The sequence below is a fragment of the Giraffa tippelskirchi genome, chromosome 11 (genome assembly GCF_054371585.1).
Source record: "Giraffa tippelskirchi isolate mGirTip1 chromosome 11, T2T-mGirTip1v1.2.pri, whole genome shotgun sequence".
In the NCBI taxonomy this organism is placed as follows: domain Eukaryota; kingdom Metazoa; phylum Chordata; class Mammalia; order Artiodactyla; family Giraffidae; genus Giraffa; species Giraffa tippelskirchi.
The window spans coordinates 99,841,700-99,862,401 of record NC_137285.1 but is presented as its reverse complement, the minus strand read 5'-3'; the positions used below and the strand labels follow the sequence as shown (position 1 = coordinate 99,862,401).

At 42.6% G+C, this 20,702-nt stretch overlaps 1 protein-coding gene across 1 annotated transcript; it reads right to left on the bottom strand.

The window, feature by feature from the left end:
• Window positions 1-6,246: 6,246 nt before the first annotated feature.
• LOC145525240 (nicotinamide N-methyltransferase-like) lies at window positions 6,247-6,699 on the bottom strand. The gene has a single exon (XM_081538054.1). It carries the CDS (start codon window positions 6,697-6,699, stop codon window positions 6,247-6,249), a length of 453 nt encoding a protein of 150 aa, XP_081394180.1.
• Window positions 6,700-20,702: the final 14,003 nt, after the last annotated feature.

Here is a 20,702-nt window from a genome sequence, read left to right as displayed (position 1 = left end):
AGTTCGATCTCTGGGTGGGGAAACTTCTCTGGAGGAGGGCATGGCAACCGACTCCAGTATTCTTGCCTGGAGAATCCCATGAACACATGAGCCTGGCGAACTTCAGTCCATGGGGTCACAGAGTCAAATGCAAATAAAGCGACTTAGCACACATGCACCATATATGTAAACATGAATTTCTGTATCTATGGATATACATGTAGCTTTTTAAAAACTAACACAGACAAGATCAGGCATGTTTAGGGTGGTATGGCCATAGACTAAAAAACTAAAACAAACCTTCACAAAATAAGACTATACAAAGTGCTGCTATCTTGAGTTTTGTTTTCTAGTTTATTCTGTAGTATTTTTCCAAATGTTTATTGTGATGCACTAATTTGATTTTATGAAACACTAATGAAAATTGAAATATATTATTTTGAGACAAAGAGAATTGCAGTAGGAGAGACCTATAGGAAACATAAAATTCCCACAAAAGTAGGTCTTGAGACTTTTATTGATGGCTGGGATGTAGTGACTTATGGAAGACAAAAACTTCCTAAAGAAAAACTTAAAAAGCTGGATTAAATAAGAAAAAAAAAAAAGATATCTGTAAAACGATATCAGAGACCTGCTGAATTCTCTTGAACTAATTAGAATTAATGGTCTTCCCTGGCGGCTCAGACGGTTAAGAATCAGCCTGCAATGCGGCAGACCTGGGTTCGATCCAGTATTCAATCCACTACCCAGTGTTCTTGCCTGGAGAAGTCCATGGACAGAGGAGCCTGGAGGACTAGAGTCCATGGGGTCGCAAAGAGTTGGAGACGACTGAGCTAACACAATGGATACTGACTTGCAGTTTGAGAACTGTAAGTGTAGTTTGATTTCACCTGCCCTCCCCTGGCCCCACCTTCACCTCCACGTTCTGCCCTTCTGTATGGAATGCGTCCCCCTTGGGGGAGGAGGAGGAAGTCCTGATTGGGGGAGGTAGCAGGGAGGAGAGACAGCGTGGATGGAGCAAGCAGGAAACTGTTCCGCGTATTTCCATTTCAGCCCCTTGGACTGGGTTTGAGCTCCTATAAGCGGAATGGAGTATACGAAATTAACTAGAGAAATCTTATAAAACTGAGCACAAGCAAGGCTGCTTCAGGGTTTAAATCAGGAATCTGTACACTATAACCTTTGAGCCAAATCCACCTGTCCACCTGCTTTTGTAAATAAAGTTTTTGTTCTCTTTTGTTTTGTTTTGACTGAATCGGGTCTTAGTTGCTCCACAGCATGTGGGATCTTAATTCACTGACCACTGTGGGGAACTCTCCTCCCCTGAATCGCAAGGGGAATTGTTAACCACTGGACCGCCAGGGAAGTCTCTGTAAATAAAGTTTTATTGTAACACAGCCACATACATTAATTTGCTTATTGTCTCAGGCTGCTTTCCCTATAATTGCAGACTCAGAGTAGTTGTAATTAAGATCCTCTGACCTGCAAAGTCAAAAATATTTACTATCTGGCCCTTTGCAGGGGACGTTTGCTGACCCTTGGCTTAGATGGAAAGAGCTTTCTACCTCTCCTGGAGGAAGCCGGTATGGCTCTGAGCCAGCCAGTGCAGAACCCTGGGTATGCGCAGTATCTTTCTCAGGACAGCCATGTCGTTCCTCCCCCAGCGTTTGCCGGCTACGGACGTGGATCAGCAGCAGCACAATCTGAGCAGGAGAGACTGATCCAGGCCGACTCTGGGTGGGGACCGCTCCTGAGACTGCAGTGAGGCCTTCGGAAGCCCCTGTGACTACAAAGATGAGAACATGTGAGCCAACATGTGGGGCTGTATTTGCATTCTCAGCGCCTGGAGTAGGGAAGGGACTTGGAGGGTGCTAAGCAAATGTTGGCTGGATATTTTCTCTTTTCAGCTGCCCTGGGTCTTCGTTGTGGTGCGCAGGCTTCTCTTGTTGCAAATCACGGGCTCTAGAGCTCCGGCTCAGGAGTTGTGGTTCACGGGCTTAGTTAGTTGCCCGTGATGTGGAATCTTCTCAGATTGAGGATCAAACCTGCGTCCCCTGCATTGGAAGGCAGATTCTTAACCAGTGAACAGCCAGGGAAGTCCTTTGAACATTTCTTCAATGAGAAAGGAATTAGTGGCATGCAGTGTAGAAATGGAGTTTTACTACAACCCCTCTGGAAGGCAATGCCAGTAAAGAGCCTGGAGGCCAGCATCCCAGAACTGTGATCATCTCTCCTGCTTAGAGGTGAAGACATCTTTTCTCAGCTACCTTGGCAACTAATATCAAAGATAATGATGATTATAGCTAACACTAAATAAATATTGTGTGCTTATCAAGTGCCAAGCATTTATTCCATGTCTTTTATATGTACCAGCTCATTTTTATTCTTTTGATAAGAAATTCTATTTTCATCTCTTTTACAGATAAAGAAACAGACATGGAGAGATTATGTAACTTGTCCAAGGAGAAACAGCTAATAGGTAGCAGAGCCAGAATTTGAAAATGGGATGATCTCTGTAGGAAAAAAAAAAAAAATTGGATGCTGAGATTATCAGAGATGCTGGCTCGTTCATTGAACCCAGTGAGTTTTCTTCTTTCTTTTCTGATGTCACCTAAGAATTTATTCGCTCATTTAGCAAATCTTTAGGAGTGTGCTCTGTGTCTTCTCCGTTTTGTCTGTAATTGGTCTAGAGGTGGCATGTTAGTCTGGTCAATAAGATGTGGGAAGCCTGCTGGGGTTTCTGAAACAGATTCCTTCCCATGAAAACCCCACTCACAGGCAAGGGCAGAGGAGAAAGACAGATGTGACAGGATGCTTGACCATGCTGTAAAGCCACCACTTTCTCTTGCAGGTACCTACCTCTGAGTTTATTTGTGAGATTAATAACCCCTTATTGTTTAAGCCTTTTTAGTCAGATGTTGTTACTGAGACCGTCTCCATTCCATTATCCTGTTATAGTGCCTCCATAGTGCTTATCACTATCAGACAGTATCTCATTCAATGATTAGTTTCCTTATCTTCCTGTCCCACAACTTCCTCTTCTAGAACACAAACTCCCAGAACTTTCTTCCCTCTGCTGTTCACTACTCTGTGCCTAGAGTCTAGATCATGTCTGGCCAAAGAGTAAGGGAATCCACACATAAACCAAGAAAGAGGCTCACAGTTCAGTGGAAGAGACAGACAAGCATTACAATAAATGTCATCTTAGGGGTAGAGTCACAGAAGACCCATCTGTTCAGGGACTGGGCCTCACAGAGCCTTTGTGGCCAGTCTGGTCTCAGCATTTCTCCCCCCAGACTTGCATAGATCAAAATAGAAAGCCTATCATTTGAAAACTGAAATTGCTGGGGACTTCCCTGGTGGTCCAGAGGATGAGACTCCGTGCTCCCAGTGCAGGGGGCCTGGGTTCGATTAGCAAACTAAGGTCCCGCCTTCCACAATCAAGCCCACAAGCTGCAACGAAGACTCAGTGCAGCCAAAATAAATGATAAAAGAAAGAAAGTGCTGTTTTTAAAAAGAGATTGAAACTAGGAAACCCTAGTTTCAATCAATTTAAATTAAATTGATTTAAATTTCAATCAATTTAAAGCCAGGCTTATGTTTTTGTTTGCAGTTAGCTGGAATCAAGATTTCTGGGAGAAATATCAATAACCTCAGATATGCAGATGACACCACCCTTATGGCAGAAAGTGAAGAAGAACTAAAGAGCCTCTTGATGAAAGTGAAAGAAGAGAGTGAAAAAGTTGGCTTAAAGCTCAACATTGAGAAAACTAAGATCATTGCATCCAGTCTCATCACTTCATGGCAAATAGATGGGGAAACAGTGGCAGGCTTTATTTTGGGGGGCTCCAAAATCACTGCAGATGCTGATTGCAGCCATGAAATTAAAAGACACTTACTCCTTGAAAGGAAAGTTATGACCAACATAGACAGCATATTAAAAAACAGAGACATTATTTTGTCAACAAAGATCTATCTAGCCAAGGCTATGGTTTTTCCAGTAGTCATGTATGGATGTGAGAGTTGGACTATAAAGAAAGCTGAGCACCAAAGAATTGATGCTTTTGAACTGTGGTGTTGGAGAAGACTCTTGAGAGTCCCTTGGACTGCAAGGAGATCCAAGCAGTCCATCCTAAAGGAGGTCAGTCCTGGGTGTTCATTGGAAGGACTGATGTTGAAGCTGAAACTCCAATACTTTGGCCACCTGATGCGAAGAGCTGACTCATTTGAAAAGACCCTGATGCTGGGCAAGCTTGAAGGTGGGAGGAGAAGGGGACGACAAAGGATGAGATGGTTGGATGGCATCACCGACTCAATGGACATGAGTTTGGGTAGACTCTGGGAGTTGGTGATGGACGGGGAGGCCTGGCATGCTGCAGTTCATGGGGTTGCAAAGAGTCGGATATGACTGAGCAACTGAACTGAACTGATGCAGATTGAAGCAAGGGCCATTGCTTTGCTTAGGGGAGAAGGTAACCAGATGCAGATGTTTCAGGAGAAGCCTTGACTTCTATTCTGGGTGGAGGCAGATGGCATGGGTTTGGGAGAGACCAGTATCCACAGATTTGGTCATTTCTTGGGGCCTGGGGTGACTGGTGTTGGCTCCTAAGCGTGTTGCCTTCTGGGAGTAGTTATGCGCAGAAAGGATGCGCAGGCCTTATCCTCCCTACATGATTATAGAACAGAACTGGACTTGGCTTTCTAGATGCAGCCTGGACTGGCCTTCAGGAGGGAATCTCTGGAAGTCATAATCAGGTTAGAATGTTTTAACATGAATGTCCTATACGATTGAACAATTGGAAATGTCTTGGAAATGGACCCATTATTTACAACCAAGTAAATAAAAATGTTTGCTTGGGCTTCCCTGGTGATTCAGACGGTAAAGAATCTGCCTGCACTGCAGGAGAGTTGGGTTCAATCCCTGGGTCAGGAAGATATCCCGGAGAAGGGAATGGCAACTCACTCCAGTTTTCTTGCCTGGAGAATCCCATGGACAGAGGAGCCTGGCGGGCTACAGTTCATGGGGTGGCAAAGAATTGAGCATGACTGAGTGACTAACACACACAAATAAAAATGTACTGGTGTTGGACCCTTGTGCCCTGATGTGATTGTCAGTGCACATAGGGGCATGGGGGGAAGAACTTTCCTTTGTGGGAAGCAGAAATGTTCACAGTCAGTAATCCTAGGAAGAGGGAAATCTTGGGATGAGAAATGAAAATGAAAGAAAGGGGCCTCAGACTGGGGGAGGAAGAAGCTCCTTCTATCTCTCCCTTGGGTAGGAGAAGGCAAACTTTTTCTACAAAGATCCAAATAATGGATATTTTAGGCTTTGCAGGCTATATCTGCAGCAGGTATATCACAGCAGGAAAACAACCATAGACAGTACATAAATGATGGCCATGGCTGTGTTGCAATAAATTTTGCAAAATGGGCAGCAGGCTGGAATTGGCTCCTGGGCCGTAATATGTCAACCTCTGTTTTTGAGCCTTGGGGTGATGGCTGTAGGACCTGGAGAGGATGAGCATGCCATAGGGAGATATGCTAACTCCAAGTAGATGCTTAGCAAAGCTATGCCAACAGGCTACCTTTCAGGACCCTCTAAGCACGTGGCTCTAAGATACTTGTTTCTAATAGTGGCTCTAAGATACTTGTTTCTAATAGTGGCTCTATGATAGTGCCTGTTATTTCTCTCTCTGATTCCTAAACTTCTCTTCAGGTAAAAGTCACAGTGTTGGCTTAGGCTTAATTAAGGGAATTAATGAAGGGTCTACCCCATTCTTGGGACCAAGAGGTGAAAGTGGCAGCTGTTCTCTGACCCTGGATGGTGGTGGCTCCAGAGGACCCTAGAGAAGGACAGGGTCCCCAGAGAACGCAAGAATTGAAGAACAGGAGAAGTCTGTTCCCGGAAGAGAAGACGGCATCAGGAAATGAAGAGTGAATAACCTCAGATATTTCTCTGTAAGCAGGTGTGGACTTAAGCCATCATACCTGGGAAGATCAAGGAAAATGAGGTCTTCTTTTGTAACCACAGGTGGTGAAGACTGGGCATGCCCATTTGTCAGGCTGGGTCCTCATAATACCAATACACATGGGGGGCACAGAGCAGGTGGTCAGCCAACGGTTGTCAGGGAGACTGACCTCTCCAATCCTGTCCGAGGTGAACCACTGGGCCTTAGCCATTAGCCTCTGTGCAGCACAATGACTGTGGCAAGGACTGAAGTCAACTGGGCACACCGGAGGAATTGCTTTAACGGCGATCCCAAGGTATCATACAGACGTGCTCAGCTTCTGCCCCACCGAGAAGAAAAGCCCTTCGTTGTCAGCTATGGTGGAAGAGTAACTCTGGGAGATCACTTCAAACTGTTGGATGGTGTAGCCAGCCTCCCTGACGGCAGCCTCCACTGCCTCTGGGCCCAGGCAGAGGCTGGAGAACCTCTGCTCCCCAATCAGGTAGTAGCAGCTCTTTAGGGCATCCGCGAGCCCCAGGAAGCCCCCCAGCTTCAGCAGGCTGCCGCGGTTCTTAAGGGCCATGCGGTAGGCAGGGAGGTCCAGGCAGGCGGCGTCTAGGCACAGCGTGCTGAGCAGGCCGTTGGCCAGGGGCAGGGGCAGGGCCCCCAGCGGCCAGCTCTGAGTCACATCACACTTCAGGACTTGCTCAACTGTCCGCCTCAACTTCTCCTCCTTCTCTCTTGACTCTGAAACATACACACCAACATACATGGGTGACTACCCCACTCATGGGGACCCCAGATGTCTCAAGTTAGGTACAAAAATGGCGATGCTATCCCAAATGTTATATCCTTAGGAGCACCCCTGTTGTAAAAAGAGAGAAAGAAGACATGAGGGACCATTTTGGTGTCTGAATGTGACCATGTTACCTTGTGGTGGGTTAAATCTTTTTAGGAAGTGAATGACAATATGGAAATGATAATCAAAATACCTAGCTCCTTGCTTCTACAATGAACTGTCCCCATGAAATCATTCTTCTTCCACTGCCTAGAATAATGCCTGGATCATTTTATTATTATTATCATCATCATCATCATTATGCTTGTCCCCTTTGCCAAACTGTAAGGTAGTGGCTGTTTGACCCACACATATCAGATTGTTGTTGTTGTTCAGTCGCTCAGTTATGTCAGACTCTTTGCAACCCCATGGACTGTAGCACACCAGGCTACCCTGTCCTTCACCATCTGTCGGAGCCTGCTCAAACATCACGTTGGGTGGTGATGCCATCCAACCATCTCATCCTCTGTCATCCCCTTCTCCTCCCGCCTTCAATCTTTCCCAGCATCAGGGTCTTTTCTAATGAGTCAGCTCTTTGCATCAGGTGGCCAAAGTGTAGGAGCTTCAGCTTTAGCATCAGTCCTTCCAATGAATATTCAGGACTGATTTCCTTTAGGATGGACTGGTTTGACCTCCTTGCAGTCCAAGGGACTCTCAAGAATCTTCTCCGACACCACAGTTCAAAAGCATCAATTCTTTGGCACTCAGCCATCTTTTTGGTCCAACTCTCACATCCATACATGACTACTGGAAAAACCATAGCTTTGACTATATTGCTGACAAAGCAATGTCTCTGCTTTTTAGTACGCTGTCTAGGTTTGTCATAGCTTTTCTTCCAAGAAGCAAGCTTCTTTTAATTTCATGGCTGCAGGCAACATCTGCAGTGATTTTAGAGCCCCCCAAAATAAAGTCTGTCACTGTTTCCATTGTTTCCCCATCTATTTGCCATCAAGTGATGGGACTGGACACCACGATCTTAGTTTTTTGAATGTCGAGTTTTAAGTCAGCGTTTTCACTCTCATCAAGAGGCTCTTTACTTCCTCTTCGCTTTCTGCTATAAGGGTGGTGTCATCTGTATATCTGAGGTTATTGATATTTCTCCTTGTAATCTTGATTCCAGCTTGGGATTCATCCAACCCAGCATTTCGCATGATGTACTCTGCATATAAGTTAAATAAGCAGGGTGACAATATACAGCCTTGATGTACTCATTCCCTAATTTGGAACCAGTCTGTTGTTCCATGTCCAGTTCTAACTGTTGCTTCTTGACCTGCATACAGGTTTAGCAGGAGACAGGCAAGATGATCTGGTATTCCCATCTCTTTAAGAATTTTCCACAGTTTATTGTGATCCACACAGTCAAAGGCTTTAACGTAGTCAATGAAACAGAAGTAGATGTTTTTCTGGAATTCTCTTGCTTTTCTTTTGATCCAACAGATGTTGGCAATTTGATCTCTGGTTCCTCTGCCTTTTCTAAATCCAGCTTGAACACCTGGAAGTTCTCAGTTCACATACTGTTGAAGCCTAACTTGAAGAATTTTGAGCATGGCTTTGCTAGCATGTGAAATGAGTTCAATTGTGCAGTAGTTTGAACATCCTTTGGCATTGTCTTTCTTTGGGACTGGAATGAAAACTGACCTTTTCTAGTCCTGTGACCACTGCTGAATTTTCCAAATTTGCTGGCATATTGAGTGCAGCACTTTCACAGCATCATCTTTTAGGATTTGAAATAGCTCAACTGGAATTCCATCACCTCCACTAGCTTTGTTTGTAGTGATGTTTCCTAAGGCTCACTTGACTTCACACTCCAAGATGTCTGGCTCTGGGTGAGTGATCACACCATCATGATTATCTGGGTCATGAAGATCTTTTTTGCATAGTTCTTCTGTGTATTCTTGAACTTCCCTGGTGGCTCAGATGGTAAAAGCATCTGCTTGCAATGCAGGAGACCAGGTTCGATCCCTGGGTTGGGAAGATCCCCTGGAGAAGGAAATGACAACCCACTCCAGTACTCTTGTCTGAAAAATTCCATGGATGGAGGAACCTTGTAGGCTACAGTCCATGGGGTCGCAAAGAGTCGGACACGAGTGAGCAACTTCACTTTTTTCTGTGTATTCTTACCACCTCTTCTTAATATCTTCTGCTTCTGTTAGGCCCATAGAGTTCCTGTCCTTTATTGTGCCCTTCTTTGCATGAAGTGTACCCTTGGTATCTATAATTTTCTTGAAGAGATCTCTAGTCTTTCCCATTCTATTGTTTTCCTCTATTTCTTTGCATTGATTACTGTGGAAGGCTTTCTTATCTCTCCTTGCTATTCTTTGGAACTCTGCATTCAGATGGGTATATCTTTCCTTTTCTCCTTTGCCTTTTGCCTTTCTTCCTTTCTCAGTTACTTGTAAGGCCTTCTCAGACAACCGTTTTGCCTTTTTTCCTTTCTTTTTCTTGGAGGTGGTTTTGATCACCATCTCCTATACAGTGTTACAAACCTCCATCCACAGTTCTTCAGGCACTCTGTCTATCAGATCTAATCCCTTGAATCTATTTGTCACTTCCACTGTATAATCATAAGGGATTTGATTTAGGTCATACCCAAATGGCCTATTGTTTTTTCCTACTTTCTTCAACTTAAGTCTGAATTTTGCAATAACAAATTCACGGTCCAAGCCACAGTCAGCTGCTTGTCTTGTCTTTGCTGACTGTAGAGAGCGTTTCCATCTTCGGCTGCAAAGAATATAATCAATCTGATTTTGGTATTGACCTTCTGGTGATGTCCATGTGTAGAGTCATCTCTTGTGTTGTTGGAAGAGGGTGTTTGCTGTGACCAGTGTGTTCTTTGGGAAAACTCTCTTAGCTTTTGTCCTGCTTCATTTTGTACTCCAATGGCAAGCTTGCTTGTTACTCCAGATATCTCTTGACTTCCTACTTTTGCATTCCAGGAAATAATGGATTTAAATGCTGAAACAGTATCTTTGTAGTAGCTGCTGATCCATGTGGGAGTCATCCATAGCCATTTGTAGAAACTGTTGATCATAGCACATAGCTGTGGCCAGGGCCCTTTTAGAGAGATGAGAATGCCTGGTTTCCATTCTCAGGCTCCAAATAATACTGCAGAGAGGGAGTATGTTTCCTGAGGAAGACAGTTTTCTTAGCCTTGTGAGGAATCCCTCCTTTTCTGCCAAGTCAATGGGGTTTCTTGAGAGAAAATTCATTAAGGAAAGGAGAAGGCAAGGGCAGGAGGTAGAACTGGTGCCTCAGATCCCTTTGCAATTTATTAGTGGAGGAACCAAGGAACAAGCTAACCAATGAATGACATTAAATAAAACAGCGTGCACAAGAGAAGCTCGAGACAGGGAACTGACAAAGCAGAAAGAAGTAGCAGAAAATCAGAGGTAAGAGAAAGAAAAGAAACTCTGAGTATGTCAAGTGCCCAGAAGGCCGCTGAGCCCAAACAGTAGGAGCAATGACCAACCCTTTGAGGAAGTTAATCAAGAAAGCCCTGGGTGCACATCCAGGCTTACAGGCAAAGAACACACAGTCACTGGCTCCAGGAGAAGCTGGCCACTAGGGCAACAAGACTTGATGGAGAGAACAGAGGATGGCCCAAAGTAAAAGTGAGAGAGAGATTTACAATGGGATCATTTTTCAGGAGGAAAAGTTGATTGTTTAAATAAAACTTGGAAATTTACCTCCAGTGAGAATGATTTCAGATAATAGCAATTAGTTATGGACATCGTATTTAAATACTTAGTTAAGATCCTAATCCCAGCATGTATAATCAGTTATTTACAAGCATCCTTTAATTGTGTTATAATTTTCCATTTAAGAAGATAAAATTTTCTTAAATTTTCCATTTAGGAAGATTAATAACAAGCATATGAAAAGATGCTCAATATTGTTGACATCAGAGAAACAAAAATCAAACCATTAGCTATCACTTCACACCCATTAGGATAGCTGTAATAAGAAAGATCAGTAATAACTAAGTGTTGGCAAGGTTATGGAGAAACTGAAAGCTAGATACACTGCTGGTGAGATGGTAAAGTGGTTCATTTTATATGTGACTGTTACTTTGGAAAACAGTGGAATTTCCAAAATAATTGTCTTAACATAAAGATTTAACTTGACCCAGGAATTCTACTCATAGAATTATTCCCAAGAGAAATGAAAACGTGTCCACACAAAATCTTGTCCATGAGTATGATTTAGCAGCATTATTCATAATAGTCAAAAGATGGAAACAACTGAAATGTCCATCAACTTATGACCAGATAAATAAAATGTGGTCTGTCTACACAATGCAGTATTATTCAGTGTGCTCAGCTATGTTCGACTCTTTGCAGTCCCATAGACTGTAGCCTGCCAGGGACCCATAGACTGTAGCCTGCCAGGCTTCTCTGTCCATGAGATTTCCAAGAATGCTTGCCATTTTGTCCTCCAGGGGATCTTCCTGACCCAGGGATCGAACCTGTGCTTCTGCCTTGGTAGGTGAATTCTTTACCACTAGCGCCACCAGAGAGGCTATATATATACCCTTACAATGGTATGTTATTCAGTAATAAAAAGGAATGACCAACTGACACAGGCTACAACATGGAAGAACCTTGAAAACATTATGCTCAGTGACAAAGTCAGACACAAAAGGCCACCTGTTGTACGATTCTTTTTATATGAAACATCTAGAAAAGGCGAATCTGTAGAGACTGAAAGCAGGCCAGGGGTTGCTAGGCACTGAGAGGACTCAGGGAAAAGGGGAGTGATTGCTAATGTGTATAGGGTTTCTTTGGGAAGTTATGAAACGTTCCAAAATTTTGCTGAGGATTGTGCAATTCTGCGAACATACTAAGAACGATTGAATTGCACACTTTGCAAAGGTGAATTATATCTTATGTGAATTTTACCTCAATAAAGCTGTTCTATTAAAAGAGAGAGTGGAGAGGACTTTCCTGGTGGTCCAGTGGTTAAGAATCTGCCTTCCAATGCAGGGGATGCTGGTTCGATCCCTGGTCTGGGAACTAAGATCCCACATGCCATGGGGCAACTAAGCCCACATGCTGTAACTACTGAGCCCATGTGCTCTAGAGCCCGAGAGCCTTAACTAGAGAGAAGCCCATGAGCCTTTAGGAAGAGCTTGCGAGCTGGAACAAAATATCCGACATGCCACCACTAAGACCCAGTACAGCCAAATACATTTAAAAAAATATTTTTATAAAGAGAGAGAAAGAGAGAAGCTTAGCAAGATATTACTTTCAGGGAATTCCTACCAACCAACAAACTGAGATACACAGGGAATGATAATTACCTGTGATTGGGTCTACCAACGGGTGGAAATGGTAGTAGGGCGACCAATTTTCCCCAACTGGTCTAGATTTATCTGTTTTTTTTGAACTGAAAATCCCATGTCCTGGGAACCTGTCTCAGTCCTGGTCAAACCAGGAAGGTTTATCATTCTAAAACTAAGGAAACCAGTTACAAAGCTGCCACCCCACCTGATAAAATGTGGATGATTTGACAGAGCATTTTAAGAATAAAAAAAAAATTCCAAAAGTATGGAAGTCTGTGTGAAACATGGCTTTGAAGAGGTAGATTAATCTAGAATAGAAAAAATTCAAATAACCTTTCTGCACCTACGGATAACTTAAGTGTATGCAAAAAGAAGTGACAACGCAGTGTTCTTTTGAATGGGTCTAAAGATGATGCTGTCTATTAGAAATGATTTGGTAATTTGTATTTAAGTGATTACGTCAGAGGCAGGTTGGACCTCTGGGCCCGGTTGTGTATGAAGCTATTTTAAAAACACAAGTTGCCACAGAACTAGTACTTGCCAGTCAGATGATGATGGAAATTGTTCCTAAACTGTGAGACACACCGTGAAGTCTGGAAAGCTCACAGAGAAGGTGCCAATTTGAGAGGGAAATTTGTTAGGAACACCCACTGTCGTGGATACCTGCTTGTCCTCGGATGTGCTGCAAACACTGCTGAACTCAGTTGCCAAGGCAGCCATGTAAAGATTACACCTCAGGGCTCCTCGGGGCTGGCGATCCACCTGCAGTGAAATGGGCTCGCCTGGAGACACAGGCAATTACCGCTCAGCCTCACATTTAGCTCAAGGGGTGGGGAATAAACACACACCAGGAAAACGTGAGGCAGTTTTACAGAAAGCTAACAGCCACGTGACCACTTCTCTAGTTCTAAAGATCTAGTCTTTCAAAGGATTCAGTATGCAAAGAAAAAAAAAAAAAGCACCAATTTCCTCTGTTAGTATGCTGCCTATAAAATCCTGAAGAAATTGGGGAAGAAGCAGGGAGGAAAGGATAAATCGGGGACTCCTGGGAAGAACACTTTACAAGAATGTCTTTCCAGACCCCAGGTAGTTATCCTGAGATTTAGAGCAGGTTCCTCCTGCCCCGACTCTGCAAGGCAAGAGGTGAATCAGAATGCCCTGGACAAACCGTTTTTTATTCCATTTACCTCCCCAAACCCCATCCCCAGAGATTCCAGCAGGCCCTCCTAAGGGGAAATCATCAAGGCGTATAAAGGAAATAAAAAGCTAAATCAGCTTAGATGTCAATGTGAGAATTGTAACAGCAAGGACTAACCACCGGGAACCCTTCAGTACAGGCCACGGCTGCATGACATGGCAGGAGGAAGCCTCCAGAAAGCAAAATACATGCAGTCACTTCATTTATCAATATGTTTTGACCTCCTATTGTGTGCCAGGGAAGAGCGCTGCGCAGAGGGGACCCAGGGTGGAATGAATGAGAAACAAATCCTATCCTCAGGGAGATTATAGTCTAGCAGGAAGAAGTCATCCAAGGATCTCCCACAAAACTGAAACATTGTGTTTGTGGTAAGTGCTAGGTAGGAGGGTCACAAGGCAGTAAGAGAAGAAGGTTGGGAGCTTGACTCCATCTGGAGCATCAGGCAGAGCTCTGCCTGGAAGGAATCAGGTGAGCAGAGAAACGGAGGATGAATAAATAGGGATGAAAGGGGCAAAAGAGAGCAGGGATGGAGGAGGATATTCCAGTGAGGAAATAGCAAGTGTAAAGGCCCTGGGGTGGGAGGAGACACAGAGATGAGACCACCCGCTATGGCTGAACCTCAGGAAACAGAGCAGAAAGAAAGGGAGGCCAGACAGTGAGCTCCTAGGTGATACGGGAGCTGCTAGTCTGGGCATAACGAGGCGTGCGCCAGACTAGACAAGGCTTCACGGACCGTGTTAACAGTTCTGCTTTTTATCCTAAAAGCCATGGGGAGATGTTAAGGGGTGCTAAGAAGGGGAGTGATGTGATCAGATTTACATTTGGAGGCAATCGATCTGGGACAAGAGTAGAGGTGGGAGGTCAATTAGGAAGAAGAGGATGGTAGTGCAGACCAAGAAAACAGCCTGCATTGCAAAATACTGGGGTGGGGAATGTACTGGTCTGAGAGGAACTCAGAAAGTGAAGCGGACAGAGCTTGGTGCTGGTCATAAAACATGACTGACGGGAAAAGGACAGGATTGGCCTCCAGGCTTCCGGCTTCTCCAATTAATTGTATGATGGGGCCATTCATAGAGCTGATACCCGGGATGAAACAGATTTGGGGACAATCACAGCTCTATTTGGGCACACTGAGTTTGAGATATTTTGACATACATGAGTAGAAATAGTTTACCTTTGAAGGAAATGGCCAGTTGAAGGTTTTTCTACCTGTCCTGTTAATTTCCCCCAAGAGAGAATGCAGTGAATCCTCATTCAAGACAAAGACGAACTTGTAAAAGGCAGAAGCTTTTCCTAGACATCCCTGAGACAATTGTCATGACCATCAAGATCTTGATTTTGAGAAGAATGTCAGTCTTTTACAAGATATTAAAATACAGAGATGCTTTGGGATAGAGGCAGTTTGAGTTTCCCTGGTGGCTCAGATGGTAAAGAATCTGCCTGCAATGTGGGAGACCCGGGTTTGATCGCTGGGTTTGGGAAGATCCCCTAGAGAAGGAAATCACAACTCACTCCAGTATTCTTGCCTGGAGAACCCCATAGACAGAGGAGCCTAGAGGGCTACTGTCCATAGGGTTGCAAAGAGTTCACATGACTGAGTGACTCACACACACACACAGAGGCTGTTGACTAGTTCACAGAACAAATTTGGCACAGCTGTGTCTATTTGGGGCAGTAGACAAACATCTTTTTCAATAGCTATGAAAATCTTTGTACGGAGAGCATTTATTTCAGAGAACCACTGCCTCTACAGTTGCTCAAGCTTTCTCCTGTCAGGTACAAGGAGGTGAGTGAAGGAGCTGCTCCCTGCAGAGGCAACTAGCAGGGGCTCCAGCCTCCAGACCCCTCCCGGCTGCCCCGAAGGCAGAGGATGGCTGAGGGCTGGTTTCCAGAGCACACCTGGAAATCATCCCCACCCCAGCTTGTCCTGACATACCTGCTGGGAAGTTCTGTTCTAGACATCGGTGCTTCTCAGGCTGTAAAATGCATTCAATCCCCTGCAGATCTCATTGAAATACAGATTCTGATTCTGTAGGTAAACCTGAGAATCTGCATTTCTAGTAAGTTCCCAAATAATATGGAAGCTGCTAGTCTGGGGACCACAAAGCCACATGTTCCAAGCTCCAGGAACCAGAGGTTAATTAATGGTTGTTTCTAGGTTTTCTTAAGGTAAAAGCTCATTTTCCTTGGTTCATGCTTGAGTAGTTAGTATTTGACTTTCTGACTTGATAAATGAATAGTGTGAGGCAAGAGTTTGATACCAGTGTTTTACAACTTTTAGGATAATTGTAAAAATGAGTGGCATCTAAGTGTCTGAGTCACACTCTAAAGGCAGAGAAACAGGAGACAGCTCAAATTGTCTTCAGCATCAGTCAGCACAAGAAATAGCTTCAGATAAAGGAGAAATAATCTCAGGGGAAATAGGCTGTGGGTTGATAGAGGGACTTGGAGATGCAAGAAAGACGTAAGTTGAATGGGATCACTATCATTCTCAAAATGGTTGAAGCCTAGGATCTAGCAAAAGGATAAGGGTGCGAACGCAGAATTTTACTGCCAAAAATACAGTTCCGTAGTCTAACAGAGTGATTGGGAAGGGACAGTGTCTCAGGAGCAATTGTTATAAGCTGATGATTCTGGTTTGAGATAAGTAACGCTTTTAATAGCCTGCTAGATGTTAAGGATTCATTTCTGAATAAGATGGAAAGACTTGTGATAGCTAGGGAAATTGAGAACAAAGTTCTAAAAGCCTTCTTGACACATGATTTAGACTTTGGAAAGGTGCACTGTCTGACAATGACTAAAAACTTTTTGATAAACTTTCCCTGAAATTCTATAAATCCTGGGAAATTCCATATTTATTTAATAATTTTGAATATCACTTAAGTTCTCATAGCTACAGTTTTCTTCTAGTTAATGTCCATTTCATTCTGTGAAATCACAGTGTCAATTTAAAAAGTTTGAAATTACTTTTATTTTGAAGAACATATCTTTAGTTTGAAGGCTCTAGCCAGTATAAATAATGCTTTTAGTACTTAATTCTAAGAAAAGGGTTTACAGGTTTAAATGGCATAAGAAAACAGTTTCTCTTGATTTCTTATTTAATGCCGAGAGAAAAACATGGAGCAATATTCAAGTGTTGTTAAATAATTTTACAATTTTGTTCATGAGTATGGACAACAAAAATACCTTCCCAATATTCCTGGGCTTAGAAAATGTATCACTTTTTACTACAACATCAGTGAACCTTGAAAATATTATAGCATTGAAAGAAGCCCACAAAAGGCCACATAGAGAATGATTCCATTTCCAGAATAGGCAAATTCAAAGAGATGGAAAGTAGATCAGGGATTGTCTAGGGTTGAGAAGGGGGTTTAGGATTTCTTTCAGGGGTGTTGAAAATGTTCTAAGATTGTGGTAATGGCTGCACAGCTCTTTAAATATACTAAAACCCACCAAACTATACACTTTTAAGTGAGTGAACTGTGTGATATATACATGCATTATGTCTCAATAAAGCTGTTATATACATGAAAGAAAAGAAAACATGTCACTTTTGTATTCTTGAAAAAGTCCAAAGACCTGTTCAGTTGACTAAGAGATGAATCAGAATTTTAAAAGTCAACAACTAAAAAAATCATATATAATGAGCGTAAAATACATCCACATAATTGCGAATATGATTCCAAGCTGAGAGCATATGATTTTGAAAGAAAATATAAAAATAAACTTTCAATGACATTTGGACTTAAAATCTCAATAGTTTAACACCAGGAAGGAAGATACCAGAAAGACTTAAGGGCATCAAAATGTATTAAATTCCTCATAATATGAGAAAGAAAAGAATTGCTTATTCTTACCTGATGTTGATAAGCTGAGCAAATTTATCTCCAACAGAAATGCACTATAAAAAACACCAAAGGAAGTTCTCCAGGTGAAGGGAATTGATGGCAGATAGAAGCCTAGATCTTCAGAAATAAGTGAAGGATGCTATCTATACAGGACAGATCTGTGGATAAACACAGGAGACTTTATATTTGTTGAAATTACTGCTGACTGATGTGAATATACTTAAAACTACTAACTGTACACTTAAAAAGTTAAGGTGATAAATTTTATGATATACGTTTTTTAACCACAATTAAAAATAAAGCAATAAAAACAGACAAAAGCACTGCTGATTGTTTAAAGCAAAAGTAGTAACAGTATGTGTGCGTGCATGGATGCTCAGTCATATCCGACTCTTTGCCACCCCATGGACTATAGCACACCAAGCTCCTCTGTTCATGGAATTTTCCAAGCCAGATTACTGGAGTGGGTTGCCATTTCCTTTTCCAAGGGATCTTCCAGACCCAGGGATCGAACCCAAGTCTCTTGCATTGGTAGGCGGAATCTTTACCACTGCACCACCTGGGAAGCCCCAGTAACAATATATTATAGTGTTATAGTATATATAGAATAAACATACAACAACAATTGCATAAGGGGCAGGAGAGTGGGTTAAAGGAATTAAACTATTGTAATATCTTACATTGGTCATGAGATGTTATGAATATATTATATAATTTCTAGAAAAATCACACATGTGTAAACATACACACAAAACACAAAAGAAGTCAATAGAGGAGATAAAAGTCAATGGAGGAGATAAGAAAAGAACACTAAAAATATGTATTATTATACTAGATGGAAAGACAAATATTATTTCATTCACCGTAAGAAGCAGAAAGAAAGGCACAAATGAACACCAAACAGATGGGACAAATAGAAAATATATACCAAGATGGTATATTTAGACTCAACCATACATTATCAGTAACTACAGTAAGTGTAAATTGACTAAACAATTCAGTTAAAAGGCAGAAATTGTTAGGTTGGATTGAAAAGCAAGACTTACTACATGCTATTTGGAAAAAAAATAGTTACTTTAAATATAAAAACATAGGTTGAAAACAAAAGGGTAGAAAAAGATTTATCTTGTATATTATTTATCTATTGCTACATGATAAATTACCCCCAAACTTAGCAATCTAAAATGACAAACATTTATCTCACGGTTTCTACAGGTCAGATATCTGGGTGCAGAGTAGCTGAGAGTCTCTGGTGGAAGGTCCCTCATGAGACTGCAGTGCTAGCTACTCTCAGAGTCGTCCAGTCTCATGTGAAGGCCCACCTGGGGACAAGTATGGCTCCAAGCTGACTCCTCAGAAGGGAGTGAGGGTAAGAGAGAGTGCCCAATAGTCTCTTTGTAAACTAATCTCAGAATTGATGTCCCATCACTCTGCTGCACTACATTTGTTAGACTCCAGTCACTAAATCTAGTGGACACTCAAGGGGAGAGAATTAAGCAACAGCATGAATACTTGAAGTGAGGATTAGTGGGGACCATCTTAGCCAACTTCAAGAATAAGAAGCCTGGTGTGGCCATATAAATATCAAAGTAGACTTCAGACAAAGTGTATTACTGGAGGTAAAGGGAAATATTTCTTAATGATAAAATGGTCAATTCATCAAAAAGACATAACAATCCTAAAAATGTATGCCACTAGTAACAAAGCATGAAAATGCATGAAGCAAATGTTGACAGAACTATGAGGAGCAAGAGATGGATCCACAATCATAGTTTGAGATTTTCATACCTCTCTCTCCCAGTAATTATAGAACAAGTAAACAAAAACTCATGTCGAACGTTTGAACAGTATTATCGAGTTACCTGATTGAATATACATCTATGGAAACTACACCAACAACTGGACAATAAACATTCTATTCAATGTAAAAGCACATAGAATGCTCACTAAATAGACCATATGCTGGGCCACAAAATAAATCTCTGATGACAATGAAATTTAATTAGAAATCATAACAAAATCTAGGAAAAATCCCAACAATCTTGGAAATTCAGTTCAGTTCAGTCGCTCAGTGGTGTCCAACTCTTTGCGACCCCATGAACTGCAGCACGCCAGGCCTCTCTGTCCATCACCAACTCCCGGAGTCTACCCAAACCCATGTCCATCGAGTCGGTGATGCCATCCAACCATCTCATCCTCTGTCCTCCCCTTCTCCTCCCGCCCCCAATCCTACCCAGCATTAGGGTCTTTTCCATTGAGTCAACCCTTCGCATGAGGTGGCCAAAGTATTGGAGTTTCAGCTTCAACATCTGACCTTCCAATGAACACCCAGGATTGATCTCTTTTAGGATGGATTGATTGGATCTCCTTGCAGTCCAAGGGACACTCAAGAGTCTTCTCCAACACCACAGTTCAAAAGCATCAATTCTTCGGCGCTCAGCTTTCTTCACCGTCCAACTCTCACATCCATACATGACCACTGGAAAAACCATAGCCTTGACTAGATGGACTTTTGTTGGCACAGTAATGTCTCTGCTTTTAAATATGCTATCTAGGCTGGCCATAACCTTCCTTCCAAGGAGTAAGCGTCTTTTAATTTCATGGCTGCAGTCACCATCAGCAGTGATTCTGGAGCCCAAAAAAATAAAGTCTGACACTGTCTCCACTGTTTCCCCATCTATTTCCCATGAAGTGATGGGACCAGATGCCATGATCTTAGTTTTCTGAACGCTGAGCTTTAAGCCAACTTTTTCACTCTCCTCTTTCACCTTCATCAAGAGGCTCTTTAGTTCTTCTTCACTTTCTGCCATAAGGGTGGTGTCATCCGCATATCTGAGGTTATTGATATTTCTCCTGGCAATCTTGATTCCTGCTTGTGTTTCTTCTAGCCCAGCGTTTCTCATGATGTACTCTGCATATAAGTTAAATAAGCAGGGTGACAATATACAGCCTTGACGTACTCCTTTTCCTATTTAGAACCAGTCTGTTGTTCCATGTCCAGTTCTAACTGTTGCTTCCTTACCTGCATACAGGTTTCTCAAGAGACAGGTCAAATGGTCTGGTATTCCCATCTCTTTCAGAATTTTCCACAATTTATTGTGATCCACACAGTCAAAGGCTTTGGCATAGTCAATAAAGCAGAAATAGATGTTTTTCTGGAACGCTCTTGCTTTTTCGATGATCCAGTGGATATTGGCAATTTGATCTCTGGTTCCTCTGCCTTTTCTAAAACCAGCTTGAACATCTGGAAGTTCACGGTTCACGTATTTTTGAAGCCTGGCTTGGAGAATTTTGAGCATTACTTTACTAGCATGTGAGATAAGTGCAATTGTGTGGTAGTTTGAGCATTCTTTGGCATTGCCTTTCTTTGGGATTGGAATGAAAACTGACCTTTTCCAGTCCTGTGGCCACTGCTGAGTTTTCCAAATTTGCTGGCATATCAAGTGCAGCACTTTCACAGCATCACCTTTGAGGATTTGAAATCGCTCAACTGGAATTCCATCACCTCCACTAGCTTTGTTTGTAGTGATGCTTCCTAAGGCCCACTTGACTTCACATTCCAGGATGTCTGGCTCTAGGTGAGTGATCACACCATCGTGATTATCTGGGT